Source organism: Carassius carassius, chromosome 32, assembly GCF_963082965.1.
Source record: "Carassius carassius chromosome 32, fCarCar2.1, whole genome shotgun sequence".
In the NCBI taxonomy this organism is placed as follows: Eukaryota; Metazoa; Chordata; class Actinopteri; order Cypriniformes; family Cyprinidae; genus Carassius; species Carassius carassius.
In genome coordinates this window covers 12,249,576-12,265,292 of record NC_081786.1, presented here as the reverse complement: position 1 = coordinate 12,265,292, position 15,717 = coordinate 12,249,576, and the positions used below count along the sequence as shown (strand labels likewise).

The 15,717-nt window shown below is 35.8% G+C and overlaps 1 protein-coding gene across 33 annotated transcripts; it reads right to left on the bottom strand.

Annotated features, from left to right (window-relative positions):
• Window positions 1-6,897: 6,897 nt before the first annotated feature.
• Window positions 6,898-15,293, bottom strand: LOC132112707 (uncharacterized). Of its 33 annotated transcripts, none has more exons than XM_059520311.1 (13): window positions 14,890-15,293; window positions 14,717-14,803; window positions 14,544-14,630; window positions 14,371-14,457; window positions 14,198-14,284; window positions 14,025-14,111; window positions 13,852-13,938; window positions 10,783-11,011; window positions 8,095-8,260; window positions 7,913-7,995; window positions 7,633-7,812; window positions 7,417-7,524; window positions 6,898-7,207 (listed from the first exon to the last, which is right to left on the bottom strand). In XM_059520311.1, the coding sequence occupies exons 1-13, from the start codon at window positions 14,913-14,915 to the stop codon at window positions 7,043-7,045; spliced, it is 1,479 nt and encodes a 492-aa protein (XP_059376294.1). In that variant the 5' UTR covers window positions 14,916-15,293; the 3' UTR covers window positions 6,898-7,042. The 33 variants fall into 33 exon arrangements, with proteins under 33 accessions (XP_059376294.1, XP_059376297.1, XP_059376299.1 ...); XM_059520314.1 differs by having other exon boundaries at window positions 13,852-13,935; XM_059520316.1 differs by having other exon boundaries at window positions 14,025-14,108.
• Window positions 15,294-15,717: the final 424 nt, after the last annotated feature.

The window sequence follows — 15,717 nt, the reverse complement described above, 5'->3', positions numbered from 1 at the left end:
CTGCATCTCTACGTTCCAAAATCTATAAAAATAAAAGTTATAGATTGCACAGACCACTTTCACCGCAGATTGAGAGTACACCTTCCCACAATATCAGCTGCATCGTGTCAGGACTGTCTGGTGTGGAATTACAAAATAAGAGCCCCCCAAATACCATAAATGAGATGCTACACCTCTATTTTCAAAAAACTATAAAAATTAAAGTTATACATTGCACAGGCCACTTTCACCTCAGATTGAGAGTACATCTTACCACAATGTCAGCTGCATCGTTTCAGGACTGTCTGATGTGTAATTACAAAATAAGTGCCCCACCAAATATCATAAATGAGGTGCTGAATCTCTACATTCAAAAATCTATAAAAATTAAAGTTATAGATTGCACAGGCCACTTTCACCTCAGATTGAGAGTACACCATCCCACAATGTCAGCTGCGTCGTTTCAGGACTGTCTGATGTGTAATTACAAAATAAAAGCCTCCTAAATCTCAAAAAAAGCTGCTGCATCTACTTTCAAAAAAGTTTATGAAAAAAAAGTTATAGATTGCACAGGCCACTTTCACCTGAGATTGAGAGTACACCTTCCCACAATATCAGCTGCATCGTTTCAGGAGTGTCTGATGTGGAATTACAAAATAAGAGCCCCCCAAATATCATAAATGAGATGCTACACCTCTATTTTCAAAAATCTATAAAAATTAAAGTTATACATTGCACAGGCCACTTTCACCTCAGATTGAGAGTACACCATCCCACAATGTCAGCTGCATCGTTTCAGAACAGTCTGATGTGTAATTACAAAATAGGAGCCTCCCAAATCTCAAAAATAAGCTGCTGCATCTCTACGTTCCAAAATCTATAAAAATAAAAGTTATAGATTGCACAGACCACTTTCACCGCAGATTGAGAGTACACCTTCCCACAATATCAGCTGCATCGTGTCAGGACTGTCTGATGTGGAATTACAAAATAAGAGCCTCCCAAATCTCATAAACAAGCTGCTGCATCTTTACTTTCAAAAATCTATAAAAATAAAAGTTATAGATTGCACAGACCACTTTCACCTCAGATTGAGAGTACACCTTGCCACAATGTCAGCTGCATCGTTTCAGGACGGTCTGATGTGGAATTACAAAATAAGAGCCTCCCAAATCTCATAAACAAGCTGCTGCATCTTTACTTTCAAAAATCTATAAAAATAAAAGTTATAGATTGCACAGACCACTTTCACCTCAGATTGAGAATACACCTTGCCACAATGTCAGCTGCATCGTTTCAGGACGGTCTGATGTGGAATTACAAAATAAGAGCCTCCCAAATCTCATAAATGAGATGCTGCATCTCTATTTTCAAAAATGTATATTAAAAAAATTTATAGATTGCAAAGACCACTTTCACCTCAGATTAAGAGTACACCTTCACACAAAATCAGATGCGTCGTTTCAGAACTGTCTGATGTGGAATTACAATATAGGAGCCTCCCCCCCCCCTCCCAAATCTCATGAATGAGATGCTGCTCTATTTTCAAAAATGTATATAAATTTAATTTATAGATTGCACAGGCCACATTAACCTCAGATTGAGAGTACACATTCACACAGTGTCATCCGTGTCGTTTCAGGACTCTCTGATGAATTTTACAAAATAAATGCAGATTATACATTTGAGCATCTCTACTTTCAAAAAGCTATAAAAATAAAAGTTCTAGGGTCCACATACCATTTTCAACTCAGATAAAGAGTACAACATCAACTACAAAAAGACATCATGTTGAATTTCACACATAAAAATGTTTAATGTTATAATAATTTAGACTTTTCTTTCACATTTTTCACAAAACAGTGTTTATACTCAATTTAATCAAAAACATTTTACCATTTACAACTATTAATAACAATTTAAAAGAACAACTGCACACTTCAAAAAAAGGAAAAAGAATAAAGTTTGTTTTAATTAAACAATTTAAGAGCACCATGTGTTAGCTCTGGCCTGTTCCAGGTCTTCTTTGGCCATACCCAGGCACTTTTCATGGTACCACCTTTCACATGTGTCACATTGGATCTAGAAATGTATTAGTTGGAAATATCAGGGAACTGCTACAGTTTAATATTGCTATTGCTTTTCACTTTATCTAGTGGTTAACAAACTCACCCAATTTATGAAACGATGCACAGATCCAGTAGGCTTTTTAAGGGAACACATGGAACAGTTTTCGGCTTCATCGAACACTGCAATTTTCATATAAACAAAAATTAGTAACGCAAACAAATTTTTCTCTCGATCCAGCCTTTAAATCAGGCTTCAAAACAGTAATTTACCTCCAGTGACAATAACAATGTGTGTTACTTGTTTTTTCAACATTGGTGGTGGCATGTAGACAAACGGTGCATTTACATCCCCTTCAATTTGGTGAACATATGTTTATATGACATTGGAGATCAAATACTTTCATGTATTTAGGCCTCTGCATAGTCATCTGGCATCTGTAGTTGTTATTTTCCACAGTTGTTAACTTAAAATTTTTGTTACCATGGATTACCCTTGATTGTAGAGAGACCTAGATGTAGGTAATGCAAGATTATAATATACCGTAACTGTAACTGAAAAGTGACATTCTTATTATAACCATATCTAACTGTCAAGCTGCTTAACAGACTTGGTAAGCATGAGAGTTTCCATTTCCAGAGAGAAAGCCACTCAAAAAGTGATGTTTACCATCTTTGGACTGGCACTGTATATTGTAAAGTACAATCACTTAAATCACTTAAAAACTATTTGATTATTATAAACTAATAGTTAACAAAGTGCCATTAGTACATTAGTCAACTTCATACAAACACTGATTTTGTAAGTCAATGTCACTGGAATCAACACTGTTATTAACCATTTTATAAAACGGTTCCATTGCTTAACTTACTACAATTGATAAGTTATGTAAAAGTACTGTTCATTCTTAGTCCATGCTGACTAAATTAGTTAAACATATGTATTCAACATTAACTAATGCATAGTTACTTTCAGAAGTTATAAGCAACAATATGTATTTTTCATATCTCTTGACCACTAGGTGGGACAACACCAAAACACTGCAGGTAGTCTTAGGTCATACTTGTTATAACACACACAAAGTCTCAATTTGCCAAACCGTTGCAGAGATATAGCCTCTCATCCTTTTTTAGATGTTTTTCGTAAATCTCGTACGTGTCTTATTCAATAATGGCTGGACAAATAAAATTGAATGCCAAAATTTTTTGCCAGCATGTTCTGAAGATGATCTGAGCAAATTTTTGCTGAAAATCAGACAATCCAACAAGTAGGTTTTTCGAACAATAGAAATCAGCGAAAAAATGAAACAATTTTGGTATTCATTCGACTCAGCATGAGCCAATATTTCCTTCTGTGGCTTATGGCTTAAAAGTTCTTATAATAATCATGAGTAAAAATTTGGAAAAGTGGTGGTGTTAGAGACTCCAAATTTGCTTTGGTTAATGTGTTGAGACTGTCTTCTATCAGTGTACCAAATTTGACAACTTTCCTGCAAGTGGCTCTATGGGCTGCCATAGACTCGAGTGGAAGAAATGGACAAAGAAGAATAAGAACTTTGGTGCTTGGCCCCTAATAAGAATGCCAATGGATACAATGTGTGCCTATGCCTTTCTACTAATAACTCTAATAACTTCAATTTATAAATGATTTGTTATACTTGAATTCTGCTTGGTGTATTTGAATTTTGACTTGAGTCAGATGTGAGAAGCTGCATTTTATTATATATTTAAGCACACAGCAGACAAGAACTTGTTTTACAAACCTGATGCTTTGAGTATCTGTAGAGCCATCATTTTTCGTTCATTGGCCATTTCCTTTCTGGAAGTTCCAAATTGTAAAATGGGAACATTTGGAAATGCTTTCATTATTTCCCTTGCCATCTAAAAAAATCAATGATATAAGACCATCATGTAATATGTTAGACTCCAGCATATGGCAGCTTTTTTAACTAGAATTCCCCTAATCTTTTACTTGTCATTTTGTACAATCAAGTAAAAATAAGACAATGGCACATAAAGATTTACTTAATATAAAGAAGATAAGAGAGAGAGAGGTATTACAGTACATGTCACATACCAAGACAACAATGACGCCACAGCTACTGCCATCCTGCTGGACTGGATGTGTCATAACTCCTCCTTTCCACTGTATATTCAGCCACTCTGTTTTTCTTTGTTGAGTATTCCTCATTTGTATGTACTCACTAGGTGTGATGTATAATTAAAATATGTGTTAATTAGGAAAAAAGTACATAAAATTTGAAATCAAATTACTAGTCTATTCCAAATGTTTAATATACATATGTTTATAACTTAATTATTATAGTGTTTTTATAGTGTTATAGTGTTTTTTTCTTAGTGTCCAGAATGTAAATTATGTAAATAATTGTATTACTTTAAAGTCATACAAAGTCTAAACAATGTTTGCATCAATTGTGATTTGATTCATTTAACCTTTAGTCCTCCTGGTCAGTAATTACTTGTGATATGGGAAAAATAGCAATATGACATAATGACATCTTTTAAACACTTCAGTCTATGCATGCTTATTGGGTTCTTTGGTGTACCACTGTGGTGAATGCAAATATATTAAAATGTATCTTTAGTATCCCCAGCAACTGAACATCTTCACAACAATCGATGTTTGTTGTTTTCGATGAGCTATCTATCCATATTTTTTTCACCTGCTGTGTGTATTTACTGTTCAGTTATTTATTTAATGATGATTTATATATAATATAAATATTATTTATATATTATTATAATAGTAGCACAAAACCACTATTTGGAATTTTGCAAATGCTAAATTGTATTTTGTTACCAAGTACTTGTATTATTATTTACTTGTAATGTTTAATGAAAATAAAGTTGTATTTAAGCTATATCTAAAGTTAATGAGAAATGTCCCACCAATATCAACAACTTGTACACATTCTATGCCGTGAAAGCAAAACCTTTAGATGTGTAATAACAGTAGACAAAGTCATTAAAACTTTGTTAGTGGTTAGGTAAATAAATATAGAAAATTCTGTGCAACTGCATTCACATAGCCATAGGATGTGGCTTAAGGATGTGACAATGAGTTACATAAAGAATACCTGAGTTTTTGGGCAGCATGAATTGAGTCATCTTTCTCTGTGGGACTTTTTGATGGGTCTACCAGGTACACTGTGTGGTTGACCGCATTTATGAACTGAAAATGATAAGGGGAAACAACAGCTACTAATACTGAGTAGATCCAGATTTGGTAATGATAAAATGAAGTTATTCACCTACTCACCAGAAACTTCCAATGGACATTGTCAATGTTCACAAAAGAAACAATTCCCTGGTAATTGTTCAAGTTAATCTACCAAAGAACACAAACATTATATCAGCTTTGCAATTATTAAGTAAATTTGCCTTTTAAAAATATTATGACATTAACCATAATTCTGCATGTGGTTAGGGTTAGGCTAGGTTAGGTTCTATAATACTTAAGATATATAATATTGGTCTTTGGAAACACATACACACAAAATTGCATATCCATACTATAGTCAGTCCACCATAACTACCTTTGACAATTTTTGCCAGGCAAGCTGAGGTTTTTCCCCAAACAGAATCACACCTGCTACGTAGTGATTAAGAATGTAAATGGAATTCCCGATCTCTAGCTCACTGGCAGCAATATGAAACAGGGCTTCAATTATCTATGGAAAACAATTGCATATTTTTTAGAAAATTAGTGTTATACATTAAGAGTACAACATTTACAAACCATTGATCACATCATTGTTCTATCTAGTATAAATATTTGTCTTATTATTATTTACAATATAAAAATGCTATTTTCTATGTAACATTTGCAGCAATTTGTACTTTTATCTCAAAATGAGTAACTGTGTTTCAATTTAACCATTTCAATATTGCAATTTATACACACATAAACACAGGCTATAAAGAACCACACAGTATTTATCCATATGTTACCCTGGACCATAAAAGCAGTCATAAGGCTAAATTGTTTAAAATATTTACACATCATCTGAAAGCTGAATAAATAAGCTTTCCATTAATTTATGGTTTGTTAGAATTTGAAAATACTGAGAAAATCGGATTTAAATTTGTCCAAATGAAATCCTTAGTAATGCATATTACAAAAAAATAAGTTTTGATATATTAACTTTTAAGTCTGTGATCTGCCATAATGCAAGACAACGCATCACATGCCTACTTGAGAACATGCTCAGGAGGACGTGCTTAGAACAGTTTGGACATGAATGAAGAGGTAAAAAAAACTATATAAATACTTTTCAGGTTCTAGCAGAGTAAGCAGACTGATCGTTTTGTGCATTTAAAGATCAATGTATCGTTACAAGACACAGGGTTTAATTTGGTTTTGTTTATGTTTTTTTGTGGTGAGTATGTAATTATTTAGTAGCTCTTTACTATTTGTCCTTGTTAATTTGTAGTTCTTAATGAGTCTAATTTCATTCTGTTATTTTTTGTCCCCTAATAGGCAGTCCTACATGGAATTTTACTTTCAGATTTGTTGTGTCCATATTTGTTAATCGTGGTAGATGACGTGGTAATGTAGATCTACTCAATATTCCTGCACTACATTCTTTACAGTTATGTATGAAAGATGGACCTTTATTTTATAGTATATTTATAATTTTATATACAGGTTTATAGTTATGAAAAGTTACTTAAGCTTATTTTAAATATAAAAAATAAATGTATGCTGTACCTCGCCATTTAGCCACTGGTGTGGCCGAAGTGTACAAAGTTCACTGTGATGAATGATAAATGATGTTACTTTGAGGTTGTGGTTTCTGTGATCCCTACACAAACCAGTGTCTCTCCTTTTCCACAAAGAGGTGAGCTACAAATTTCAACCAAACATAAAAGACAGTTAAACAGAAAGGTAATGTGTTTCAATAAGATTTTTTATTTTAACTACTGTTTTTATTCTTTAAAATATTCAATCAAACTAGAACATTTAAAAGGTAATACTATGAGTATGAACATTTGATAAAAGAAAGTATTCTTACTTGATCCTGTGGGGTTGCTGTTGTCTTTGCCTTGTTGTCAACAATGTTTTCATGGTCCCCCTCCAGGGATGACCTTAGCTGTGGTGGCGAGATTTGTTTTCCAATGGGACCCTCAGACACTGAGGACTATCAACAGTTTAAAAACAGATCAGATTTTTAAGTAGCCTCATGAAACAGTGCTTCTGTTTCTCTTTTAAATCAATTTGTTTTTGTTTTTTTTTGGAGTGGATGAAATTTCCATTGGTGCATAAGAATTAGGACTGTTATGTTATGTGAAGATTATGAATTTCATTTATTTCTGTAGAATGCATGAAAGCATTACATTGTCTCTATACCTTCTTTTTTGATGTCTTGAAATGGAAAGGCTTGGGAATTGCTGAGACATATCTTCCCCGTTTTTTCTGTTGCTTTTCTTTCCATATTTCTTTTTCTACTCTGTAAGTCTACATAAAGTAAGGGATTTGTAGATATGGTTTACATATCAAAGCATAGAATGGAATGACACACTACATGTAATTCTCCTGTTATAGTCCTTTCCAAAATATTCTAACCTTCCTTCGGAAAACTCTTTCGGAGTCCTCATACTCCTTCAGGAGTGCAGTGTGGCTAATCCGATACTGGGCTACAAAGTCATCAAGCCTGGTGAGCCGGCCAGAAGTAAAACGAATATGTTTCAAGTCCCACTGACTCTTTTCCATTACTCCTTGAGTTTTGTTGTCCTGTGTAATGTTCTGAGAAAGGATACAAAGACAGGTGAAAACATAATTTAGCTGTACGAAAAAATAAGAGTTGTGTCACAATTTACTGTAATTGTACAAACTATATAATTACTTGTCTTGTAAGCTTTCTCAGGGCATTGTATCTCCTGGAGCACTGCTTATACTGTGGTCCTGTCCCATGTCGTCCAAGGTCACCTTTGTATTTAAAAAAAATAATTTTTTTTTAATTGTCAGAAAACAATCGTCTGATATTTCTGTCCAAAAAGGGAAATGTGACATAGTTATATGACAAACCTAGCATTATCCCGGTCCATAATCCAGCAAATGGCAGAACGTATTTCTTGAGGTGATCAATAAGCCCTTTGCATTGGTACACATTGACCTCTCCATGCTTGTCCAGTGGGGCATTAGAAATAATTGCATTGCAACGTTTTGCAAATCTGTTGCTTCCTGTAATATCCTAAAAAGAATGCAACAATGTGTTATTAGAGGTGTTTTGCAGTTTTTCTCAGATGCTTTGGAGCATTTTCAGATCAGAAATGAAATTTTCAAAACTACTTGTTCAACCTCCACATCATATAGTATCTTGTGCACATCATCATAAAAGCAATCTCTCACTACTCTAAACAAATTGTGACCACTTTTGTACAACCATTTTACTGACTGTGCACAACTGTTTGCTGTTTTCTACATTATAAATTGTTTTTTGTAATGATGATCCAAAAATATTATACTGGTTCTCTATTAAAATTACACTGCATGCACAAGGTTTTTTTGTGTGTGTTTACCCTCTGTTATTTTATCTTTTTCTCCACTGGTTTCAAGTCTTTTAATTTTCTATCACAATGACATTGTAATGCATTTTTATGGTCAGACCACAAGTACAGTACAGCAGAATTTTGAATCCTGTCCATTGTCTTGTAATTATTATCGCACATGCAGTAATGTGTAAATTTGGGCTGTTGAAATGTATATATTCCATACATAAGAAACTCAGCCTTGTGCATTTTCAGTGGAAACCAAACCATAGTTTACATCTGCACATTTACCAGATGCTTTTATCCAAAGTTGATTACAGTGCATTCAGGCTAACAAATCATTATAATTTTTTTAACCTAACATGTGTACTCCATGGGAATCGAACCCACAACCTTTTGCGCTGCTAATGCAATGCTCTACCACTGAGCCACAGGAACACAGACATAAGGAAACCGTGCTTTGACAGACTGGCATTATGACAGACTGATGCATTTTTGACATTTGTGAACAATGACAAAAGGGTTTGTCATTATCATGTCAATGGTCTATTTCTTGACACAAATACTTACTTTTGAGAGATTAATCCATGGACAAGTAATCCATTGTTGAATGCTGTTTGTACAAATTGTTTTGAGATATGCACTTACTGGTTTGCAATATTAATAATGATTTAAGAAATTCTCCAAACTAACTGATAATAACTGTAAATTGTAGTACTTGTCACATTTGCCACATTTCAAGAGAAGACAACAGTCTTTGTGGTTACCAGTATGTCCTCCTTAGTCCAATAACCAAAATAATAATTGAAGGAGAGGATTGAGTGGATGCCGCTGATCATATCCTTTCTTCAATATATATATATATATATATTATCTCATTAATATTGTGTAATTATTAATCAAGTGTTTGATCAGTATTTAACCTCCAAGATTGTTGTATGATTTAACTAAATAAGTAAAAAGCCATCTATATACGTATAGATAGATGCATGCTGCTTACACAGATATATTATTTTCCCTTTTAGAAGTGTTTAGAAGAAACAGACAGGAGCATATGTGAGTGTATTCCTTCTCCTAGGGTCACAAGGTCAGCTAAAAGGGTCAGGGGAGGCCCTTCCTCTACGTGCGCTGCGAGGGACAAAAAGAAATGTAGAACTGTGAATCCTGTTCTATCCTGTATTTCTATTCCTCAAGATTAATAATAATAATAATTCATTACATTTATATAGCACTTTTCTAGGCACTCAAAGCGCTTTACAGAGTCTGGGGGTATCTCCTCATCCACCACCAGTGTGCAGCATCCACCTGGATGATGCGACGGCAGCCATAGTGCGCCAGAACGCCCACCACACACCAGCTTACTGGTGGAGAGGAGACAGAGTGATGAAGCCGATCAGTAGACATGGGGATTGTTAGGAGGCCATGATGGTCAGAGGCCAATGGGCGAACTTAGCCAGGATGCCGAGGTCACACCTCTACTCTTTTCGAAATATATCCTGGGATTTTTAATGACCACAGAGAGTCAGGACCTCGGTTTAACGTCTCATCCGAAGGACGGTGCTTGTTGACAGTATAGTGTCCCCATCACTACACTGGGGCGCTAGGACCCACACAGACCACAGGGTGAGCACCCCCTGCTGGCCTCACTAGCACCTCTTCCAGCAGCAACCTAGTTTTCTCAGGAGGTCTCCCATCCAGGTACTGACCAGCCTCAGCCCTGCTTAGCTTCAGTGGGAAACCGGTCTTGGGCTCCAGGGTGATATGGCTGCCGGTTCTAATGTCGGCCTATTATATGTGTGTATCCAACCGTAGTGATAAGAGACTTGCCAGTGCTAGAGAACCTTGAATTGTATATATGGACTTTGTGTGTACTGTATGTGTGTGTGTCAGCACCTATGTTCTGTACAGAAGAATAGTTTCTGCTGACATTGTGGTTGATTTTGTATTGTACGGGGGGCGGCCTACGAACTCCGTCGAGAGTATTGAAGCTGACTTCTGCTGATGAAATTGCAAACTATTTTCTTCAAATAAAATTATTATTATTAATTGAACTCATCTCTGACTCCTGGTCTTCATTGCCAAATATCTGGTCCTTGGGTTTTAACTGTAAATTCCCCAACATAATAAAATAATAAAAGTTCTCACTTTGACCTTTTTGACAATTACCATGTCCTATAGATAGATAGATAGATCAGGAAGATCAGATGATAGATCTAACATTTACCTTCAAGTCCTCTGCGTCACCCCTAGACTTGGTAGTCTCATCCAATGGAGTCCCTTTTTTCTGCAGCCACGATTGCAGGTTCTTGAAGTGCTTCTCAACACTTGCACCACAGCATGGACTGGAGAAGACAACTGTAGCACTTTGAACCATGTCATCCAGTTCTTTTAAAGTGCTTGCAGTTGTGAGGGCACCAAAGACATGCATTGCCAGGTGGTAGTGGTTTGTTGCACTGAGGAAAGTAATATCATAATTGAATTTGAATTTTTAAAAACTAACATGACAGCATTTATGGATATTACGTTACTTATTAGAAATGTACTTAATGCAGACAAATTTCATAATATATTTTTTTAATATATACTACAAGGATTTTGTAGTAATAATACATTCTGCTTACTACTTTCTGCACATTTCCTTTGCATTCTTCATCACATGGCTGAGGCATCTATGCAGAACTGGCACATCAAAATCTTCCGGTTTCCCTTTTCCACTTGCAATGTTGTAATAGTGGTTTATTGTGTCAGTCAGGTTTTTTTTTGCAAATGCCATGCATATAGCCTGCATTAACACAATTGACCCATCACAAATGACCATGACAGGTGACCGCATACCCTTCCTTCCAAACCACCTTGCCACGTCTGTTAGAAATGCCTCAAGAAAATACAAAACTGAGGCTGTGGTGTGGTCGCAAGTAAGGTACGTGGCAACAGGAAATGGAGATGAGGTTTTGTGTGGATTTCTGACCACCAACTCATATACATAGAATGGAGGTGATCCTGTCTCTCTCCTCATTATGCTTCCAGTCGCATCTAGATAAATTATGTCCTCCTGGCATCGTTCCTGATATATGTGTATACTCCTTTTTGACCACAGCAGGACCCCTTTTGGGTGTAGCATCACTTTCTGGAGTACCTCATCTGGACTGTTTGTTCTCTTTTGTAGCATTATTTGAAGGCTGATTATTTCATTGCTGTGTTGGCGGCTTGACTTACGGGCTTCCCATGAAATGTTTTTCAAGACATTGCGACTCGGAGCAACATCTCTACAGCCGGACTCCATTACATCCTCCGGTATTTTGGCTATGTTCTCTAGAAACATTGCTCGTGGGCGTGCTTTAAGGTCCTTGTCACTATCCACAGTCACTGTAACAGTGATTGGACAATCTTCAAATCGGCAGTAGGCAAGACATGAAAATTCTGGGCTGGTTTGTTTCGAACCCAATCCTTTCAGTCTGTGTCTTTTAAAAGCAAATGAACAGTATGGATGTATTGTCCTCAGCCCTTTGGAAATTACTGTGGTCCATTGAAGTCCTGCAAAGCCTCTTTTTTCCCTCTTCTTTATCAAGTTATCCCACTCACTCTTGTCAATGAAAAAGAAGGAGGGGTTCTTAGGCACACAGATTTTGACGAACCCGTCTTCATCTGATTCACTAATCATGAAGCCCTAATGGAAAAAGTACAATGTTAATGGTTTGCCATGAAGAAAAAATAGTTTTTTAAAAACGATCATCTACACTAAACTACTTATGTGTTACGTGTGAAAGTTTAATCTGTACTATAAAAACTTAATTATTTGTCTGTTGCTTAAGATGGTGCTGCTTATTTGGGGGACACATTTGGACTGTTCACTTGTCCATGTGCATTTTTTTAACATGGATGCGCAAAATTTCAATAACTATTTCTTCTTTATTAATTTATCAATTTATGGTTCCAATCAATATTCCAAACAAAACTATGTAGTTTAATTCTAAAACAGTTTTTGTGTTATTAATATTGTCAAACCTGAATACAAATACTTGTAGTAATTCAAACATCAAAAATGTAAAGTGACATTACAAAAATAAACGAATTACTTCAAAAATATAGTTATAAAATAACATTATTATTTTAATTCATATGAAAAAAAATTAAAGGGTCAGAAAAAAAAGCTATTTTACAAACTCGTGTTCAATCAGAACAGTGGATGGGGGGGACTTCATTTTTTTAAAGCATTATATTGGTCCACTTCAGCTGTGACAAAGTTACTTCAACAACTGCTTTACATTTTCATGTCTTTTAAAGGTGAAGCAATAAAGGGAATATGTGTTTGTTTGGATTGATTTTAAATATAATAATAGTGTTCATCAACGTTTTAACATTTATGCATTTAGCAGACACTTTTATCCAAAGCTACTTACAGTGCATTCAGGCTTTACTTTTTTTTTTACTTCGTTTTTAACAATATGTATGTACAGTACAGACCAAAAGTTTGGACACACCTTGTCATTCTAAGAGTTTTCTTTATTTTCATGACTATAAAAATTGTAGAGTCACACTGAAGGCATCAAGGGCTATTTGACCAACAAGGAGAGAGATGGGGTGCTGCGCCAGATGACCTGGCCTCCACAGTCACCAGACCTGAACCCAATCGAGATGGTTTAGGGGTGAGCTGGACCGCAGACAGAAGCCAAAAGGGCCAACAAGTGCTAAGCATCTCTCGGGGAACTCCTTCAAGACTGTTGGAAGACCATTTCAGGTGACTACCTCTTGAAGCTCATCAAGAGAATGCCAAGAGTGTGCAAAGCAGTAATCAAAGCAAAAGGTGGCTACTTTGAAGAACCTACAATATGACATATTTTCAGTTGTTTCACACTTTTTTTATGTATATAATTCCACATGTGTTAATTCATAGTTTTGATGCCTTCAGTGTGAATCTACAATTTTCATAGTCATGAAAATAAAGAAAACTCTTTGAATGAGAAGGTGTGTCCAAACTTTTGGTCTGTACTGTATGTTGGGAATTTAACCTATGACATTTGCTAACAAAATGCTCTACCACTGAGCCACAGGAACCAAAATTTGAGAAAATATGACTTTGAGAAATCACAGACTGAACCTTTATTATCATGTGAAACCATAACGATTATAACCCTGAAGTGGACCATTGTCTTTCTAAAGTTTCTAAATACTGTGAAAAACTCTCCTGAATGTCAAAGGTATTTGGATCAGAAACGTTTCAATTACCAGACAGACCTAGTGGCCTCAAATACCCTGAACTACTTTAAATGAATCACAAACAGTGATAACTTACTTGGCCTGGAGACTCACATCTTTCATCTCCAGCAGCACTTCCACTGTCCTCGGATGGCACTGTATATGGGGACAATTTTGGCTGCTGCTTTTATAGAAAGACAGAAAATATTGTTATTACAACGTAGGAAGTATTACATGAAAAAGATGTCGGTACCAAAAAGGTTGACTAACTGGTTCAGAAGACTCGCGTCTTTCATCTCCAGCAGCACTTCCACTGTCCTCAGATGGCACTGTATATGGGGATGATTCTGGCTGCTGCTTTTATAGAAAGACAGAAAATATTGTTATTACAACGTAGGAAGTATTACATGAAAAAGATGACTGTACCAAAAAGGTTGACTAACTGGTTCAGAAGACTCGCGTCTTTCATCTCCAGCAGCACTTCCACTGTCCTCGGATGGCACTGTATATGGGGATGATTCTGGCTGCTGCTTTTATAGAAAGACAGAAAATACTGTTATTACAACGTAGGAATTATTACATGAAAAAGATATCGGTACCAAAAAGGTTGACTAACTGGTTCAGAAGACTTGCGTCTTTCATCTCCAGCAGAACTTCCACTGTCCTCGGATGGCACTGTATATGGGGACAATTTTGGCTGCTGCTTTTATAGAAAGACAGAAAATATTGTTATTACAACGTAGGAAGTATTACATGAAAAAGATGTCGGTACCAAAAAGGTTGACTAACTGGTTCAGAAGACTTGCGTCTTTCATCTCCAGCAGCACTTCCACTGTCCTCGGATGGCACTGGAGATGGGGACGAATCTGGCTGGTGCTTTTACAGAAAGACAGAAAATACTGTTATTACAATGTAGGAAGTCTTACATGAAAAAAATGTCGGTACCAAAAAGGTTGACTAACTGGTTCAGAAGACTCGCGTCTTTCATCTCCAGCAGCACTTCCACTGTCCTCGGATGGCACTGTATATGGGGACAATTCTGGCTGCTGCTTTTATAGAAAGACAGAAAATATTGTTATTACAACGTAGGAAGTATTACATGAAAAAGATGTCGGTACCAAAAAGATTGACTAACTGGTTCAGAAGACTCGCGTCTTTCATCTCCAGCAGTACTTCCACTGTCCTTGCATGTCACTGGAGATGAGGACGAATCTGGCTGGTGCTTTTAAAGAAAGATAGAAAAAGTTGGCTTTACAAGGTAGGAAGTTGTAGATGAAACAGATGTCAGAACCAAAAAGGATGACTAACTGGTTCAGACATGTCAACCTCTGACTTTGTCTATGAATCTGAAAATTCTATAATTTCACTAGTAAAAATATAAAACTGCATGTAACTGATACATTTTTAAACCTTAAAAGATGGTGTAAAAAACACTACATAACAACTATCACTGTAGACTGCCATCAACAGGATAAATGTATATGTATATACATATTTATACATAAAAGTGTGTGTGTGTGTGTGTGTGTGTAATCATATTTTAACTGTAATTTTAATAACCATTTGTGTCAGGAGTCTGGTTTTGAAAACCTTTTAGTGAAACAAAGAAGTGCTCACCTTACGAAATGCTCTAAGAAGTCTATAGCGATTGTTTTTGGTGTTAGGAATGGTATGTGCACTGCACACCTGTCCTCAAAAGCCGTCTTTTCGTGTCACATTATCATCAAATTTGATGACATTTTTTGTCAGGATTTCAACTGACTCCACAATTTCCTCAATTGATACAAGTTTGGTTTTGTTCTATAAAGGAAAAAAGTCCATTAATACAGTTAAAAACATAGTTGTTGGACACAGTTATTGAACTGCATTTTTATGGATGGATAGTAAAATAAAAAAAAAAATAAAAAATTACTCACCCCAAACACCCTGAATGAGCACACTCTGGGAGAAAATCCAAAGTGTC

Coding starts and splice junctions, on each gene's coding strand:
- LOC132112707 (XM_059520309.1), bottom strand. CDS start 11,880: ATGTTTCTAGAGAACATAGCCAAAATACCGGAGGATGTAATGGAGTCC. Junction 7,813..7,912: donor TGAGAAAGCTTACAAGACAA/GTAATTATATAG, acceptor ATCCTTTCTCAG/AACATTACACAGGACAACAA. Junction 7,208..7,416: donor TCAAGACATCAAAAAAGAAG/GTATAGAGACAA, acceptor AACTGTTGATAG/TCCTCAGTGTCTGAGGGTCC.